The sequence below is a fragment of the Malurus melanocephalus genome, unplaced genomic scaffold, assembly GCF_030028575.1.
Source record: "Malurus melanocephalus ecotype Western Australia unplaced genomic scaffold, MMel_1.1 scaffold_121, whole genome shotgun sequence".
Taxonomy (NCBI): Eukaryota; Metazoa; Chordata; class Aves; order Passeriformes; family Maluridae; genus Malurus; species Malurus melanocephalus.
Window position 1 is genome coordinate 829,269 of NW_026623353.1, and position 19,663 is coordinate 848,931.

Genomic DNA, 19,663 nt, shown 5'->3' on the forward strand with positions numbered 1-19,663 from the left:
AAAAAAAAAACAAAAAAAAACCACACCAACAAAAAATCTACAGGAAAACTGACTTATTTTTTAAGCATCAATGAATTACTTGATTTGACAGGCAGAGTGAAGAACAGTCTGTGAAAGCAGCATTACCCTTCAGCAAAGTCAGTTAGCAATGGGCTGCACAGCTGCTTTTGATGCTGAAGGGTGTGAGATTCACCAGCACACCTTTGTTTATCTGACTGCTTACACACATTGATTAGAGCCATTTTTCCAATTTCATTTTGTTGATACCTATGCAAGATGTGTGACCTGAGATACAAAGCACAGAGGAATTTTTCCGTAAGTTACAGAACAGCTGTAGCCAGGAAGCCTTGTCATTAACTGGCACTTGGGCTGCCCCATATAAAATAGAAGAAAAATTGTTGCTTCTGTGTTTATACCAGTACAAGTACAGGTTATTCAGAAGCAGAAGAGTTTTGCAGACACTAATGAGATGTGCAAAATGTGACCTGAAACTCAAGAACTAATTAACAGCAGGAATTTGAAGACAGTTTTGGCTGTCAGGATGCAAATGTGTGTACAGGCAGCTAGGCTGGAAAGATGGGATTCCTCTGGTGTTCTCTGAAACCTCTGAATTGCTGAGGTAATGCAGGGGAGGGAAGATCTTTAAAACAAAAACAAAAACAAAACAAAAACACAACACAATCTTTTGGGCAATGCAAAACTATTTAGTCTTAAGCTAATTCTGGAGATACGTTGCACAAAGAATAACTGTGGATTTCTGGTGTCTGTGCAGAGGTATTTCATCCCTAATGAGGCATAGTTAGAAGTGTAGGAATTTTATTTGTTTGTTAACTAATTGGCTTGGCTAGCTGTTCAGGGAAAAAATCTTACATAACATTTTGTAATTACACAAGTGTATTTCTTTCCATATAAAAGAAAAGGGGAAACTGTCACTTACTAAATAATTCCACTGAATTGATTCACTGCCTATCTACCTGAATTTCTGCACCTTTAAAAATTGTGCTGTATAAGCTCGTGTTCCAGTAAAATAATTAATGTGTGCTTTCCCAAAGAAGAAGTAGACAGTAATTTCATTGTGTTTGTGAATTCATTTCAGAAATAGGTATACCCTAAAGGAGCACTGTTAGGCTTCCTTCCCCCTAATTCTGTTTATCAAAACCATGGCATTATTATTTCTTTTTAAAATACATGACTTTCATTTTTTTTTTAAAGTGATGGTAGTGATTATGAGTAACTTCCATAACAAACATGTAGGCACCTGACACAGAATGAAATACCATAGTGCTAAGGGAACAGATTTACGCACCTTGGACAGTTTCCCTCTCTAGGATATTTCAGGCTCGGGTAAGTGACAAAGGTCTGGTTTTGCAAATGTTCTTTGAGCAGAGATTAAGAGGTGGCTGTGCCCAGTTCCAGCACCGCCAATTCTGGTCCCGCTCGGACTGGTGATTAACTTGCTGCAATGTGTGTGCGGAAAGGGAGACCCGGGTTTCAGTGTGGCACGTCTGGCCAGTCTCCGGCCTAGTGGCAGAGGTTGGGCAGGAAGCTAGTACGGATTTCTTTTTACGGACTTAAGATTCTTTGGGGGAAAAAAAAAAACCCTATATCAGTTCTCTGTTGTTTTCTTTCCTAGATCCAAGTCTGCCTTGGTCTCACCTTCCCAAACCAGCGTTAAGGTACGCTGCCAGAACCACTTCGCAGGCTGCGCTTGGCAGCAGCAAAACCAAGCAAACACAAGGCCGCGCTCACGGCTCGGCGGCTCCGGCGCAGGAGGGGCTTCCAGAGACGGCCGGGGCCGGGCTGCCCAGGGCTCCGGAGGGCGCTGCCGCGACCGCGAGTGTGTGCGGGACGTGCCGGGCGGCCCCGCGCCCCATGGCCGCCCCCGCCGCCAGCCCCGCGCCCCGGCCCGGCCCGGCCCGGTCGCGGCCCCGCGGCGCCCCCGGGGCGGCCAATGGGCGGCGGCTGCCGCTGCCTACGTGCGGCTGCGGCCCGGCGGGGCGGGGCGGGGCTGCGGCGCTCGCAGCCGGCCGGGGAGGCGGGCACGGACGGACCCGCGCCTCGGCCCTCCAGCCCCGACGGCCCAGCGCTCGGCAAAGGGGAGCGATGCCGATGCTGGACTGCAGTTCAGAGGTGAGGTTTGGCAGGGTCGGGCTGCGGGTTTGTCATACAGGGAGCCCAGCTGCAGAAGTGAATGAAGTGTAGTTTGCCTCAAGCTGCTATTAATGTTGGGGCACTGTCGCTGTCGATCGGTATTTTTGGTTAAGAGATTAAAAGCCAAAAAAGTCATTCTTGCACTGCCCTTTTTTTTAAATTATTTTTTAAAGGCAGTTTCAAGGAACGTGGAGGTCCAATGATTTGCAAGGGGGATATTTTTTGCTGTGATGCAGTGTTCTGAGAGATATCGTAGCTTACACTGTCAGTAACATTTCTTCTTTTGATATCTTGTTTCAGCCCGGTAGTTTCAGCCATCTATTTGAGGCAGGAACCGCTGTGAATGCACCTGTGGATGCCTTTGGCCAGTCTCCAGCTCACTTGGCTGCTTGTGGTGGTGAAGCCTTTTTCCTACTTTGGCAATTGCAGACAGGAGCAAATTTGAACCAACAGGTAAAAACACATAATTTTTATTCCTTCCACTTCGAATCTGGCATGCCACTAAATCCATTTAATATTATTTACATGCTTTTTATCTCAGAGAAGGTTTTTAAATACACATTTATATTGCATGAGGTATCTCAGGTTGTTTATCTAGAGTAACTTCTAGCATGAACAAGAAATCCTGTCTCTATTGCATTAGCGATTTCACTTGCTATGTATAATTCAGTTTTCACACTTAGGAGTACCTGCATGCAGATGACCAAACAATTTTTTACACAATTGAGTATTTTTCCTCCAATTTTGTCCCCATTTCCAGTAAATATTAGGATTCTTACTCTAGTTGCAAAGTTTAATTCCTTATACCTCTGAGCTGGTCGCAAGCCTTTGGTCAGTATAATCCTTGAATGGTTCTAAGAGATGCTGTTAATCTGTGTAGAGAGTATTCTGTGTAAATTATCTTTTAGAAGGCAAAGGTTAACCAATGAGTACTGCAGTGGACAGCGTTTCTACTCTGTGGTGATGAATACACTAGACATTAATGGCAGTTATCAAGGTCACTTTGCTAGCTATATTCCTTTAATCTCTCTCAGCTCACAACAGACTGGTCTACTTAAATAATCATTTTGGAGAAAAAGACAGCTTTATCCTATTCCTCTTCTTTCAAGTGACTATTATATATAAATTGTGTTTTTAGGATTGCCTTGGAGAAGCTCCGATTCATAAAGCAGCAAAAGTTGGGAGTTTGGAATGTCTTGCTCTCCTTGTTGCTGGTGATGCTAAAATTGAGTAAGTTGAGCTACATTTAGTAACTTCAGTAAGAGCATCAAAGGATGTACATTTTACGCAGGACATTTAACTTGCTCAGAACATGCATGCTGAGGCTGCAAATATAGTATGACTATAGTGATGAGAGTATTAAAAACTGATGTGAACACCAAAGTAGCACAGACCACATGCTGCTGTTTAGCTGTATACCTCTGTAACAACTGCTGAGAGAATATTCCTGATCATAATGTCACCTTCTTTTGCCTTTCTAATATGCTAAGCCAGTAACAGTCTGATGACAAATCTATTTTAAAATAATTATTCCTTGTTGTTTTTAATACCAACTCCTTGTATGAGGCCTGTGCTATCATTGACAAACCTTGGTGTTGAGTATCTGTACTTATTTTTATACAACTGCCTAAATTTACCACTTAATCAATACTTGCTCATTATTCCAGTTTAATTGATTATTGTTAATTCTGTGTTTTAGCTTGTGCAACAACAGTGGACAGACAGCAGCAGATCTCGCACTGGATTATGGCTTTCTGGAATGTGCCAAGTTCCTCAGGACAATTCAGCACACTCAGACAATGAAACTGAGACGGCAGTCTGGATACTCGCTAAGTGACAAACATGCCTGGCTGAGAGAGGATCCAACTGCCCAGAAACAAGAAAGTGAAACCAGCAGATCCATAAGCAGGAAGAGGAGAAGATCAGATGGTGGGTAATAGCATTGGTTTAATACAGTTGAAAGTATTTTTTTAAATGTTTTTAGCACCTAAGTAAAAGAAATTTGTGTTAGACGCAGAGCATTTATATTTAGAAGCGGCTAATAAGGATGAACTTGCATAGTAGTTAAGGCTAGGGTCTTCTTGGAAATGGACAGTACATGGGGAATACCACTTAGGAAGCTACTTTACACAGAAAAAAAATAAAAATCATAGGTAGTCTTACTAATGTACTGATGAAGTAACTACAGACTTATTTTGTTTGTTTATATGACAGATCTCCTCTCTTAGTTGCAAGAAGAAACAGCCTGTAATCCAAACATAAAATAAGGGTAATCTGAAGTCTGAAGAACCATGACTGGATGATACACTGAGCAGTCAGATGTGTTTGCTGACAGGACACCATCTCCTTCTGAGAAGGAGGAAAGTTTGTTTATTGTTACTTCTTACAGAAGAATGTTGTGAGGTTTTTTTTTCCCCCTAGAATACTTCTATTCATATATCTATAAATAAATGAGCATGTAAAGTTAATTCTCCTGCATTTTTTTTGCTGTGTAAATATGTGTTGAGAGCAAAATTAATAAAATTCAGTACGCATAGCCATTTTTCTCCCACTCCTAAAATGTGTCATCAAGAGTACCAGCAGCAAACAAGATTGAACAGATTCATGATGCACAAGACAGCTGGCTAAGTGGAACTGGAAAGGCAGAGGACAGTCTATCTTTTTGTCATGAAGGAATTCCATAAAACGAAAGGATTTGACGTTTAATCTATAAAGATTTTAGCAGAAGAGAAAATACTATATAAACATAAAGTTGTTCTATGGAAAAGTATAGAGTATTCGTTGCCTAATAAATGCATTTGTAAGGAATACAGTTCTAAGCAAGTAACTCTTATTTCTAGAGGTTTCATTAAAAAAAAAGTTTCATAATTTAAGTTATTCAACCAACATTTCTATTTCAACTGTGTTTTGATTGACTTAAAGCATTATTTTGATAAATAACAGGACAATTTTATCTAGATCAGCTACTATTCTGTCTTAGCATGTTCCAGCATAAGAATGAATTCATATAGCTTTTGGTCGTTGAGGTAGGCACAGATTATAATAGGCGTCCTTGTTCCAAAACTCCGGGCCCTTCCAGCCACACCAGCCCTGTCCAAGGGAAAGCAAGATAGCTTTTAAATCTACTGTGAGTTCCGGTTTTCCTGTCTATTACCATTGGAGCTATTCTTATTTTACTGATTGTACTAATCTAAGCTGTATAAATTATTTTCCAATGTCTATAGAATGCAATGACCGTTTTCTCTGAAAGTTCTCCACATGCCTGGAAAGACGTTAATATTAAATATATCAATACAAAGGCATTCTTGCCCTTGGTCCTGCTCCAGCTTAGTTCTTAGGAAGTATCATCTCCTCCCCATCCCCCTTCCCACTACCTTCTGCTGCTACTGACAGACTAATATTATTCTGAAACTCCATCATTCTCACAGCTTCCCTTTCTCATCCTGAATCATTGCCTTCTTTGGCAACTGTTGGCACTTCAGCCCCAAACAGACCTCCTAATTTCAGAAGCTGTGCTGTTCAACCTGATTCTGCAGAAAGAAACAATCTAACAAAACTTGTAAGTTTGCAAAGTAGCACATAATTATTGGAGGTATTTTTGAAGAAAAGAGCTACACACAGTCCACCTCAGTTCTTCCTCAGTTTAGATGAGAAAAGTGGGTTCTGCATATATTTTATCCTCCTGGACCACTGGACCATGCTTAACAGCTGGTAGCTGTTACAGCATTTGGTCCTATATGTTCTTTGGAAATTGTTTCTTCCTGTATTCATTTCAGGCTTTGATCAGTATAGGGCAGCAAAATGTTTCTTAAACAGCTTTGTTTTTTTGTTGGGCCTACCCAAGGGTATCGAAGATTAGAACAGAAGTTACTATTTCCAATTAAACATGAAAACCAGAAACTGGTTACCTAACACAGGCACTTTCAGAGTTTACATTTCTGACACTATGTTTCCTGGTTTGTAAAGTGCAGCATCGTCCCTGTCAGAGGCTTTAAAGGTGAAAATGACATTACATACCCTTGAGCTCTTTAGAGTTTTTCCACATTTTAAAAACAGTTCAGTACTTACTGTCTGAACATTGTTCAAGGCTTGATCTGAGAGTGGTTAGTATCAGATTTTTTTAAAAGCCTTTAAAAATTTTAAATAAGTTATCTTCTCTACTTCATTTACAGCACCTACCTTACAGCCTAAACAGAATTTTCTGTTTTATTCAAAACAAAAACCACATTTATTGTATATAGTCCTGGGTAAAAGGGGAGATGGGTGAATTCAGATAAAATAAAGAACATTGCTTTATAGTATAGTAACTTGATCTGATACATCTCTTCCAAAGACACTAAGTTTCAGAAACTGATAATACCTAGCATACTGTAGTATGCAGGTTAACTGGGATCAGCACTTCCTCTATAAGGAATGGAGAAGCCACAGAATGGCCAATTTGTATTTGGCTGGACATTATCTGTTTAATGCCAAAACACATGTATATGCATAAACGTGTGTGGATATATGTGCATCAAAGCTCACCTTTTCCAAAATAACATGCAGATCTTCTCCTCCAGTGTAATGTGGATCTAGAATTAAGTATTTTATATGACCTGTAGTCTCATTCCAAGCCACTCCTAATATTGTGTGAGCCAAAACACCTCCACCTAAAATAGGAAAAACAGAGATAGCTGAATTTGTTTTTCACTAAATGACTTACTTTGCAAGGGTTAAATAAAAGTACATAAAAACCTTGTATTAATAGATTAGCTTGTATGATTCTAAAAGTGCCCTATATAAGATTTTTTACATTACTAAACAACATGTCTTTACTATATCTGTATCTAAGCAAGATTAGTTGTAGTAACTAAAATAAGTAAAGAATTTGTTTTCCAAATTCGTTCAAAGTCAGCAAGGCAGGTTAAATCCTCAACACATCTACCAGATGAAGTCAAGAATATTTCAAACATCTCTTTTGCACTTTTTCTTTGAAGAAACCTGACTGTAGAAAAGAAATCTGGAAAATTTCCTGGTCATAAAAGGACTAAAATTAGAACAGAAATCAGAACTTCTAGATAAGGTTTATCTGCTGTTTTCTGTTAAGTTACATCAATGAATATTAGGGGCAGAATAGTAAATTCTGACTTCCCTTTCTCCAGCCTGCAAACAGGAAAAAGGGATATTTTGATGAGATGGGCACAGGTCAACTCTTGCATGTTTCTTTACCACAGCATGCAATACTGTACTAACTACTCCACATAGCAGGTGGAGGAACTGCAAAATCCCTGGAAGAATACAAGCAAAACCAATTCCCCAAAACCACCCTCAAAATCCCAATCTCCAACCTTCCAACAACAAAATTTAAACCAACCTACAAGAAAGCATTACAGGATTTAAGCATTACAGCATTTAAGTTACAGAGTAAAAAAAATTTCAATATAGGATTCTATGTTCTTGAAATTCAGACAAAAAGGCTGCTGAAAGGTCAAGAAAATTTCATAGAATCCTAGAATGGTTTGGGTTTTAAGGGACTTCAAGTATCACCTAGTTCCAAATCCCCTGCTGTGGGCAGGACACATCCCACCAGACCCAGTTGCTCAAAACTCCATCCAACTGGCCTTGAGCCTGGGGCCATCCCCCTGGCCTTGGGGCATCCACAGCTTCTCTGGGCAACCTGTTCTGTTGTCTTGCCACCCTCACATGGAAATATTTCTTCCTCATATCTAATCTAAACCATCACCATACCAAAATCTGGACTTCTGGCACCTCTATTTTGAGAAAGTTACACTGTATTATAGAATGCCAAATACAGAAAAACCTGCAAACATTGTTTAAATTAATGTTATCAAAATTGAAAAGAATACTATCAATATAACTAATTTCCTAAAACACAGCATAGAAATAGTTCAATTAATGTCACAGTATTCTTACAAATGGCACTTCTTATTTTACCAATATTTCAGATTATTAAAACTGGTCTTAAACCAAATTTGGATAATACCCTTCTCTTCCAAACCAGATGAACAGTACCCTTCTCTGAGGGGAAGTTTTGGGGAACTCTATGAACTTCTGCTCCTCTAGAGAATGGAATTCAGCTCAAGTTCTCACTTAATAGCAATTTATAAAAGCAACATTTAGATTGACTTTTGTTATCGTGTTTAATACAGAACTTGAAAGAAATGCTCAATAAAAAGATACCAGCCAGACTAAATAGTATCATTTTTGAGGCTACCTTGGGAAAAGTGCAATTTTTAATTCATGTACAGTTTTGATTAACTCTTGCACAATAAATTGAATGGGTTCTAATTGAAATGAAATTCAGCACTTTCATTAGTGTTCAACACTCAACACTTACCAATCATAATTGGAGTTCCCTCAGTCTTGAAATGATTAGCCAGCTCTCTCCCCTGCAATGCTAGTTCAGAACCCTGGCTAGGTAAGAAAAACAATAACAGATTTGTCATTCTCACTAGGCCTACTTCTCTAATTATCCATTATACTCATTAACTGCATAGATAATAGATTAGAAAGTTACTTGGATTGTTCCTGTGTAAACTTCCCAAAATAATCTGAACAATTTTTCTAACACATAGTCCAGTTGCTAAGCAAGGAAATTAATGCAGAATTTTTTAATATTTTGTCTTTATACTTTTTTATATAGTGGTTAATCTTTTAAAAACCATATGAAAGCCTTCATGCCTACTTCCCAAGTAGAGAGAATGGGATTAAGGGCAGACAGAATATAAAACTGGATCTTTGGGAAATGGTGCATTTATAATAATGTATCCAGTACTAGTATTGCTGGTGCAGTTGTGAAGTCTTATTTCCATGAAGAATTAGGGATGCTAGCTGGAAATAAGCCCAAAACAAAAATGCCATCCACTGCCACTGACTAGCTGAAAAAGCTGCCTGATTGTTTCTTCTTCCCAGCATGGTAGTGGATGTTGGGTTGGTTTTTCATAACACTGAAAAAAAGGGCTTTCCTTTGCAGCAGCACTATGAGCAATTCTACCCAGTTCAGAAAGGACTGTATTCTATATTCTCATATGCAGGAATAAAAATCTTCCTACTGGCAGGGCCTGTCACAGCTGCCATAAATAATAGGTGGATCATCTGCAAGTGCAAGCTCTGGAACAAAAAAAAAATTAAAATATTCAAGACCTGAACTATTTTCCTACTATTAACAATCCCCATTACCATGTTCTTTTAGAATATCTACAGTGTGAATTTACTCTAAATAAACATAACATATGAGAAGTATTTTGACTTGTATTTTCATATGCACTAAATTAGTATATGTTATTTATTTTGATATTTATCACAATGTTCAGGGATTTGTTAGTCTGCTTAGTGCCCGCTTAGTGCTGCCTAAATGATAAAAATACAGTAATTTCTCTTCTGATAAATGCTGAACATTATTCTTTTTGTCCCAAATACCTTTATAGGGTCCTTCATTGTGTATAAGAGCATCAGTTTGTCAGAATGGAAACAAATTCCTTGCTTTACTTGTCACACAAAACCGAAAAAGAGAACATTATTTCCAGACTTCTCAACAATTTGCCTCAATCCTAAACTCACAAGTTAGGACTGTGGCCACAGTAATAACTTCTTTGTCAGTGTGTATTGAGTTCTCTGTGGCCATCAGACTGTGCCTTGTGCTTGTGGTGCAAAAGAATAAGCTGAACTCCATATCAGTTTGCGTATCACTAAGCAATTTATAGATAAAGCACACCCAATGGGACCCACATTTCTTGTGGAAGCATTAGACCAGAGCTTTATAAAACCAGGCAATTTGCATATTATTAAGCAATTTATAGCAACTGGAAACTGGAATCCCATGCTCCCAAGAAATTTAACACCACCTTCATCTGTAAGCACATAGCAAAACTAAAGGTGGAACTACAGGGTTTATGATCAAGGAGCCCTTAAAAGGTTTATTATCTCTTTAACAATCCTTCTTCTCCCATGCACTGCAATCAACATTTGCATTTGAAGGCATTTGGTCTTTTTAGCAATTAGCAGCTACTAAGCAGGTAACGATTCTTACCTGACAAATAATATTTTGGATGTTATTCCAAAAAGCTGATTCAAAACAAGCTGTACCTCAATTGAACCAATCCATTGCCGTGACCCAACAAATGCTGCAGGCTTGTCTCCAGCATCAACCAATGCCTTTGAAACATCATAATGAGGAAGAAAATCAAATATCAACAACATACAGTAGAGAATTCCATCATTTTTTGTGAACAAAGTTGGTTTATATATATGGGCATGTGTTTTGAACCTAGCTGGTCAAAAGCAGACCAATGAATGTTGAATTCATTCACTGCAGTTCTGTTTTGGAAATGTCTCTTTGAGCAATAATGCAGAAGAGTATCCATGAGTAGAGACTACAATCCCAGGTCCACTGKCAGACTTTAAGCTGGGAGGGTGACCACTGAGCTGTATTTAATAATGAAGTGCATCATTTGCACACTGCAGAAGCCACGTCACACACTGGAAGGCTTGGTTTCTATTCAAAGCATCTCAAAAAAGGATCCACAAAATAGTGCTTTGATGAAGAGACCACTGATATATATCGAAGATTATGGTTTAACTTAAATTTTTCTTCATTCTCATGCTTATATGTTACATGCAGTATTTGAGAGAGATCTTTTCTGCTCAGAACACAAAGTCCACAWGGTCTTCTGCAGGCTGCCCACTTTTAGTTGCCTAAAAATACTACAGGAGTGCACAGACTTAAATACCATCCACATGTGGATTGAGAAATGTTCAAGAAATGCAATTTTACCTTTAGTGTTCACATTCCTGCTATGTATGATTGAAGTTGTTTCATGGAATGAATTAAACTTTACTAAAACTGTTTAGTAATTAAATGTAACATGAAGAATTACATTTAGAAGACTGAAGATAACTGCAGTATTCCTGACAGGCATACCCAAGTATGGGTATTAGCTACCCAAGCCTACAGTTTTACTTCAGTGCTGTTAATAGAAATTAACATATTCAAGTATGCACTTGAATTCAAAACAGATGAAGAAGTGAGGGAGAGTTCAAAAATCAGGAAAAGTGCGCTACTTTCAAAGGCGAAGCCGCAAAAGGTATCAATAAATTCATGTGTAGCATCTGGGAACTAAGCCAGCTGTCACTGAATACAACAGCCACTTTTAAAACTGATTTTAGCATGACACACTGGGTTCTTTGTTCTCTTTTCGTTTGACAAAACCACTGAAAATGTCATATCATAGCTTCTAATAGAACATTAATCCAAGGAAACATTTAAAAGACTATTTAAATGTATCTTATTTGTACACATAATGTCACCCAACACAGATAAACAATTCAGAACCACCAGTTCAATTTAAAGGATAAAAAATATCCCACAAATCTAAAAGATAATCTACACAAACCTTTACAGACAAATATGCATAAAACAATCTCCTTAAATGTTCTGTACCTGTTGAATTTCCTTGTGTGTTGGTATAGGTCTATCCATGTAGCCTTGTTGCTTGAACCAAGAACAGATTGTCTGCAAAGACCGATAGGCACAGCCCCAGCCACTGTCATCGATGCGATCCTGCATATAGTGATGGTAACTATATACACCTTGTACTAAATAAACCTGCACAGGAAGAGACAATACAAAAGCATCTGATCACACTTGCATCGGTTTTCAGAGAAGTGATATGACCTGTCACTTGCACTGTGAAAGTTTTCAGCAGCGGACTGCAAATCTTCAGAAGAATCGATGTGTCATTATTCACACATGATTACGCCTCCTATTTTTGTCTCATAAACTTCTCATAGTTTTAGTTTCTTTTCCTGATTCTGAGAATTTTAGAATGCATGTTAAAAACTTCTACATGATTTTCCCTAGAAAATCTAATTTATTTGGGAAAAATACAGCAAATTAAAGCAATGTCATTTTGTGCAGAGGAGCCCTTTTGCTTTAAAGGTCAACCCAATTATTTCACTTTCTCATCTGCACATCATTGACTATCTAAATTACTTCTTTTAATAAAAAAATCTCAAAATAAAAAGGTACTTTCTGCCATATGCTTCAATTTAAACTTACCATACCAGACTCCATGCCAGGTGAACTAAGATGTAAATGAGGATTTCTGAGATATCCATCTTTATATGGTTCATCTGGAAAATGATAAGCATTTGCTCTCTTGAAATATGGTCTGTCACAAGGCAGATTGTATAACCCATGCAATTCCTACATGCAAGTTCAAATAAAAATAAGAAACACAATTCAAATTTTGGATTAAAAGAAAGATCACATTGTAAGTAGCAATAAAGATGTAATTTTAACAGCATAGTTTAGCAAATAATTAAAATATGTTTAATTAAACATTCAGCAGGTATATTGACTACTAGAGGTCACCTCTCCAAGGCAGCTCATGCAGGCTTACCTCCCATCTAAAGGGCCCACTATTTTATGTAGTCCTATTACATAACACCTACTGGAGCCCCACTGAGGATATCACGTGTGACAGGTTTGTTACGAAAGTGTGATAAAATACACCATCACAGACAAGGATTACAGTTTTATCTACATGATAATGTAGATACACAAATACGTTATATTCTTAACTGATATTGGAGAATACACATGAGACAAAGTGAAGATATTGGGCTTATGGTTCAAGCAGCTCAGTCTATTTTTAAATCTCTTAAGCTCTGTTTGCCACACAGCAGCCACATTTAAAGAGATATATTGTCTTATTTCACAGAGCTTAAAAGTGAAAGGAACGATGAGATCATCTAGGATAATATGTGTAACACGGGTAATACATTTTAGGCAGATGACCCAGCATTGAACCCAGCCACAGGCACTGCAGTAACATTTCCCACCAGTGGGTAAGAGTGAACAGCAGATAGAGAAGTAGGAAACACAGAGTGCCACCAATGCCTGAGGCCTCTGCAAACACAAGGCTAAATTGGGTTTTATACACCCAGTAATGCTTCACACAGAAAAAGAAAATGAAGTCCCCACAGCTTCTACACCTCTAAGCTGGCAGAATATTCTTTCCCTGCTCTCAGTACCTGAAACTGTGACCTGGACTGGTATCAGTCTCAATCTGAAAGCAGTGCCTCATCTCAGTATTTTCCACCTCATCCATATTTTTTTCCAAATGTGCCAACTCAGAAGGCAAAACCAAGCCAAAAACTACCTAAGCCTGGTCAGCTGTGAGCTACGAAAAGCAGTTCCCTATAAACAACCAGAGAAAAACTCCACAAAACCAGAAACTCTCAAGAAAGAAAGCAAAACAAACAACTTTTCAGAACAGGTGTTAAAGCCTGAATGTAATAACACACTAGAAGTAAACTGACTTTCTCCAATGGAGGTGGAGAAATTGAAAGAACACTGTACTGGAAGTATAATTTAGATAAAATCTTTATCAACCAAATTTTATGTATTTCAAAGTTTCTACTGTTCCTTTACAAAAATGAGATCTGGCACATTCCATAAAATAACTTCTAATCAAGTTTAAACATTCAGTATACTGATTTGGTTATAATAAAAACAAATTTAAAAGAACAGCAGTATCTGCTAGTATTTATTCTACACTGACTAAAGGGAAAGCTTTACCACTGCCTCAATTACAGTAATTAAAAATAAAAGATCAGGTTCTGTTATGGTTTGTTTGCTTTACCTTTCTGTAACTTTCCAGTTGATCATCTGAAATACCTGTAGGATATGAGATTGTTACAAGGTGATTTTTTCCTGGTAGCATGAAATGAAATTGTTCTGGTACCACAATTGATGTTCCTTTCATATATTTCATGATACATCTTTCCATGTCAGTTAATTGCCCATGAATTGCTTTCACTAGGAGATTTTGTACCCTGCAATATACAAGGCAGAATATTTTAAAAGTGGAGCAGAAGTGATGGTGAATCATTTCTTCTCAGAGCTCTGAGTTATACAATACCCATATGCATGTGTGACCTGATCAGATAACTGCTCTACTTCAAAGCTTCTGCTCCCACAGGGAAAGGCAGATCCTTACTGTGCCTTACTCAAAGATTGTCTGCACACAGAAATGAGTCTAGTGATTCAATATTCCAAAATGCAGCTACACTAGTCTCATATCAGAAACACAACCAGCACTGTCAAAATAAAAATTTCATGTATGACTAAATGTGGGGTTGGTTTTTTTGCATTTTATCCACCCCATTCAGCATCGTTCAGAGTATAATCCTATGGAAAAAACACAAAGAAAAAATACAGAGGAAGTCTCAAATGTTTTCCATCTATACCTAGCTAGCTGCAGCCCCTAATGTAGGGCTGAGATTACAAAGACTCATCAAATACACCCCAACTCTCACTTTTATACACCTCACATACCAGAATTTCTAGAGTATTTTCAATTCCCTGCTAAGCAATGGTTACAAGCTATAAAATCTGTCATTGATAAACTGAATTTTTAACAGACAGCAAAAGAATCACGTCTCAAGATTATTAAAGTTAACAGCTGTCTACATGAGCTTTTATTATTCAAACAGTTAAATGTATACATAAAAATACTACACACTTTTCATTAAACTGATGAATAATACAGTTTAACTTCATTATTTCAAGAAAAATCAGAAGTGAAGCTGAAAAATTGCAAGTTCAGGATAACACTCACTTTCCCCATGGTTCTTCTGGAGAAACAGATACAACAACATCAACTGGTAATGTCATATTTATGTAGTGGTGTTCCTTCTTTTCCCTTTCAATGACTGGAGCCAAAGCAGCTAATGAAGAGGTCATTTCCAACATGAGATCCACATTGATTATCTGCTGCTGCAGAGAATAAAGACCCCAACAGTACATTTCCAACTACACATGTACTATGAAGACAAAAGTAAGATTGCAGATATTTGGTATCAAACTCAGTAATGAAATACTTAGGTAAAAAAAAAAAAAAGCTGGTAATGTTAAAGACAAACTTCTATGTGCTAATCTACTATAGCTGGATTTCTGCATTCACATTAAGTCTCAACGACTTTAAAAGCATTCTTTTAAGTCATGTCAATGCCTATTTGTGTACAGAAAAGCCTGGGGAGGACAAGTCTAAAAATGTTTAAATGGCAGTTTGTCATATAATTTATTAGTGGGGTGGGAAACATACCGTATCGTGTAACATTTTATCCTTTTTTTTGCCAAGCTTTCGTTTGGTTTCATCATCTTGATCAAATCTGAAGTATCAAGAGAAAGAAATTTCTATAATATGGAACTAATCTATTAACCCTCCCCCCCAGTTTTTAAACATACTCACTGTATAAATCGTCTTATCTCCTTACAGGCAGACTCATCAGTCAGCTCTGGAACTGTGCTCATACCATTGTTAGGCCACACATAGACTGAACTGTGGCAAATTCTTAACACAAGAACCTCTGAGGACAGTTTGTTTTCAAGATCACTGAAAACATATCCTAATGCCTTTTTCGTTGATGCCTCTGAAACACAGTAAGGATACAGTTAGCCTAAAAGAAATCCGTCACCATTTTTTGTAGCTGCTGGGCATACATTCAACAAAATTGTTTTGACTTGGAATAAAAATGCAAGTGCTACTATGATCAGAAAAATGACTGGGTAAACAAAAACTTAGGTAAGATTTCACTTAGCAGGTCTGCCTCAAACATTCACACACACACCTCCCAGAAAAAGATGAGTACTGTTTCTCAGATGCTATCAGATATGGAGAGCTGAATGAATTACAGAAGAACAACTTACTCTGCTGTCCATTACCACATCTAATAACTCTTAACCAAGCCAGCTGCAAACAAACTTCAATGTACAGACATACCTTTATGTTTATCTAGTCTTTTGAAAAAGTCCTGGAAAGATTCAATCTGAGTCAGATGTTTCTGACTTCATATCATTGTTCAGAAATACAAGCCAAAACCTGACTAAATCTTTGGAAAAGCAGGGCCTACATTCAAGGTGAGTGATACATATGATCTATATTAAAGTAGCTAAGTGCTTATGAGGCCTATTAATTGAAAACTTTCTACAGCTTTTTTATACTTTATCAATATAAGAATGTAATAACTTTTTACATATTATTATAATACAATGTAATAACTTTCAATAGATTATAAATGATAGCTTTTTATATATTGCTGTAAGTTTTTTTAATAGTGTACTAGCAACATGTAGTATACGAGCTGCACGTAATCTAACCAGCTGGATTAATACATAGATAAATAAAATTACCAAAAGGCATAAATCAGAAAAGTTCTGAAGAAAGTAAACAAGTAGATGCTATAATAAGAAACAGTAGCAAGCACTAGTAAGAACTTAGCAGAAGCACAGGACAATCAGCAAAATAATTAAAAATGATGACTTAGAAGACTAGAAAAAAAACCCATGAACATCGCAACTGTGCATGCCCTGAAGACAAAGGTTAAAAGTCCACCATACTGAAAAAAACACTATCTCATTAGAGAGAGACCCCCGCGACCACCGAATTGAAGATGACACTTGCACTTGTAAAACTATGCTATCATGTATCTCCTGCCCATGTATAGTGGTGGGTGTATGGTGGGCATATGGGGGGCAGTAACAATGGCAATGTTACACCATGCTTACTGTATAAATATGTGCTAATTTAAAGCAAAGGTGGGTTAGGAGGAAAAATCCCCCTCACCTCCAGTGCTGCAATAAACCAATACCTGCTCTGTAGACACCGGTCTATAGAGTTTTATTTCCAAGCCTTTTCAAGTATCATGAGGATGAAATTTTGGCTGACATAAACCAGCCACACCATGGTTTGCCTGAAACTTTGTTACTGGTACACAGAGTGGTCGTTCAGAGCTTGAAAGGTGTTTTACCCACACCTTACAATCTGAACCAATACTGGATTAACACCTGGTTAAATGCCAAGAAAATACATATTATAAATAGTTTCTTAATAAAAGTTTATATAAATTATGAAATATATTAGTCTTATAGACATACCATCAGTGGTTGCAAGCTGAAATGCAAGATCCAAACCTCCTCTGATTCTGAAGAGTATATCCATAGCTTCTAGAATTACCTAAGGAGAAAAAAGAAGCAATGAAAATGAATAGTCATTTCAACATGCCTTCTCTGAAGCCATGACTGACTGCTGTTATACCACGGTGTGCAAGCACACGGTGTGCAAGCACACACTATGCAGCAATAACTGCAGCTGCTCAGGTTACACAAGGCCAGTGAATAAACAGGGGAGTGATTGGCACAGCAGTGCACAGTTGCTGGAGCCAGCAACTCAATTACAACTAGGAACTCATTTCCTACCTAGACAAAAAAACCATAATTATATTTCTACCATATAGAAATACTTTAGATAAAATGTCATTGTTTCTCATTGTTTCAATTCAAATGTCATGTTTCCCATAATGTAAGTTTTTCATATATATAAATATATATAAAAAACATATACTGCTCCAGCAAGAACAGAACTGAGCAGAAAGGTAATTAGGTACATCTGTAAGTATGCATTCATTAGTTAGGAAATCACAGTTTCAGGGAAATGAAATAAAGACAAAGACAGGGGATGTGACATATACACAACCTGTAGAACTATGTCTGAGTTTCACATTTGAGAGGAGAGCTACTTAAGCCACCAGAGACCACCCAGGTGTTTCTTTCCCCTTCCAAAGTCCCTGCTCCGCATCTTCAAAACTGCTCACAGCAGTCATTTTAACATGAACTTCACTAGAGAACTCATGCAGATGGAAGAACACCCTTCTATTCAGAGAGGACTTTTTCAGATGATCAATCCCCAGTTAAATTCCATGTACCAGACAAAAACAGCTGTGGCAGTACAGAGAGGAACAAAAGATGACAGATCAGTGTAGGTACTGCTCAGTCTAACAGTCCACAAAAAGAATGCTTAACAATTTTAACTGCTTCAAAAAACCACCAAACATGTAAAAATAATTATTCTAGGACCCTTTGGAAAGACTTATTGCATAACTGTTTGCTTACAGTGTGAGACATTTCCAAGTGCAATGCTATTGCTACTCAAAAAACCCTACACCATAGCACTAATTTTCTTTCCATTAAAAGCATTCTAAAGAGAAATACACAAAATATGCATGCCTGATGAAAATATAATAACCTACTATAGTTTATCTGCAAGTGAAGCATTTTCAGGTTCACTGATTCTTGAGCGTCAAGAGTTTGGTTCCTGAAGCATAATCCTGAAGTATTTTAGATAACATTATCTGCATTAATAAGGTCCTGGAGTTGGGATCCATGAAAGTGCCAGCCAGAATGTGAAAAAATGTTTGCCTGGGTTGATGTGAAAGATGTTTTTTATTTGAATCATTACTATGCAAGAATAACGTTCATGGATAAGAAGCAGATCTCTGCAAAAGGAGCCACTTTTGATAGTGGCTCATCAAGGACATCACAGAATCACAGTATAAGGGAGACTGGAAGGGACCACAGTGGGTCACAGAATCACAGAATCTTCGGAGCTGGAAGGGAACCACATGAAAATGAGTTCAACACTTAAATGAGTGGCACACAATGCGGATCAAACCCACAACCTTGGTATTAGGGACATCTGGTCCAACCTCCTTGCTCACGAAGGACCATCATAGAGTACATTGCACAGGATTGGTCCAGACAGTTCCTGCGGATCTCCAGTGAGGAGAGTCCACAGCCTCTCAGGACAATATGTTCCACTGCTCAGTCACTGCTCAGTAAAGCAGCTCTCTCGTGTTCGGTGAAACTTCCTGGGCATCAGGTTCTGCCCATTGCCTCTAGTCCTATGGCTTGGCACCACCGAGGATACCCCGCAACATTATGATGACGTCTTCCGACAAATCCCTGACTAAGGCCAGGCAAGCTAAGTCCCCCAAGGGCGGTGGGGAATGGCAGAAGGTATGGCAAGGGGTCAGTGCGGGAGGCACCACTGCCCCCGTGTGACACAACATGGGCCCTGCAGAAAGGGGACCGAGGGGCCTCGGCACCTGCCCCCGAGGTACTCCTGGGGCTGAAGGCCCAAACGCCACCGCCGAGCATCCACCCGACAGTGGGGACACCAGGCACCGGCACCGGCACCGAGCCCGCCCGCCCGGCCCTGCCGCCAGCCCAGCCCGAGCGGGAACCCTGCCCGCCGAGGAGAGACACCCACCCACCTACCTAGCCATCCACCCATCTATCCATTGCCCCGGGATGGGGAGAGGGGCCGGGCAGGGGAGGGGCGGACTCACCACGTCCGTCAGTGCCGCCGCGGGGGCCGGGCCCGGCCGCATCCTGGCGGCGCACGCGCGCTCCCGGCGGGACGGGCGCGGGACGAGCGCGGGGCGGGCCCATGGAGCCTGCGGGCCCCGCCCCGGTGCGCGTATCGCGGCTGCCGTGGCGCGGCCTGGGCCCGAGCGCCTCCTGAACGCTTCCCGAGCGCGTCCTGAACGCTTCCCGAGCGCCTCCTGAGCGCTTCCCGAGCGCGGTCCGGCGCGCTGCCGCCGAGTTCCTCAGGGTCTCACCGCATTCCCTGCTCTGCGCTGCTGCCGCTGCGGGGAGTGCGTGGGGCCG

At 39.3% G+C, this 19,663-nt stretch overlaps 2 protein-coding genes across 4 annotated transcripts; one reads left to right on the forward strand and one right to left on the reverse strand.

The window, feature by feature from the left end:
- Nucleotides 1-2,010: 2,010 nt before the first annotated feature.
- ANKRD37 (ankyrin repeat domain 37) lies at nucleotides 2,011-4,429 on the forward strand. Its single transcript, XM_057370220.1, has 5 exons — nucleotides 2,011-2,130; nucleotides 2,452-2,604; nucleotides 3,290-3,381; nucleotides 3,851-4,080; nucleotides 4,366-4,429. The coding sequence occupies exons 1-5, from the start codon at nucleotides 2,104-2,106 to the stop codon at nucleotides 4,377-4,379; spliced, it is 516 nt and encodes a 171-aa protein (XP_057226203.1). The 5' UTR covers nucleotides 2,011-2,103; the 3' UTR covers nucleotides 4,380-4,429.
- UFSP2 (UFM1 specific peptidase 2) lies at nucleotides 2,606-19,407 on the reverse strand. 3 transcript variants are annotated; one of them, XM_057370218.1, is made up of 12 exons: nucleotides 19,342-19,407; nucleotides 17,093-17,171; nucleotides 15,408-15,588; nucleotides 15,261-15,327; nucleotides 14,775-14,929; nucleotides 13,797-13,989; nucleotides 12,209-12,355; nucleotides 11,591-11,755; nucleotides 10,181-10,305; nucleotides 8,489-8,565; nucleotides 6,676-6,800; nucleotides 2,606-5,241 (listed from the first exon to the last, which is right to left on the reverse strand). In XM_057370218.1, exons 1-12 carry the CDS (start codon nucleotides 19,381-19,383, stop codon nucleotides 5,155-5,157), a joined length of 1,443 nt encoding a protein of 480 aa, XP_057226201.1. In that variant the 5' UTR covers nucleotides 19,384-19,407; the 3' UTR covers nucleotides 2,606-5,154. The 3 variants fall into 3 exon arrangements, with proteins under 3 accessions (XP_057226201.1, XP_057226200.1, XP_057226202.1); XM_057370217.1 differs by having other exon boundaries at nucleotides 14,775-14,932; XM_057370219.1 differs by lacking the exon at nucleotides 19,342-19,407 and adding an exon at nucleotides 19,271-19,335 and having other exon boundaries at nucleotides 14,775-14,932.
- Nucleotides 19,408-19,663: the final 256 nt, after the last annotated feature.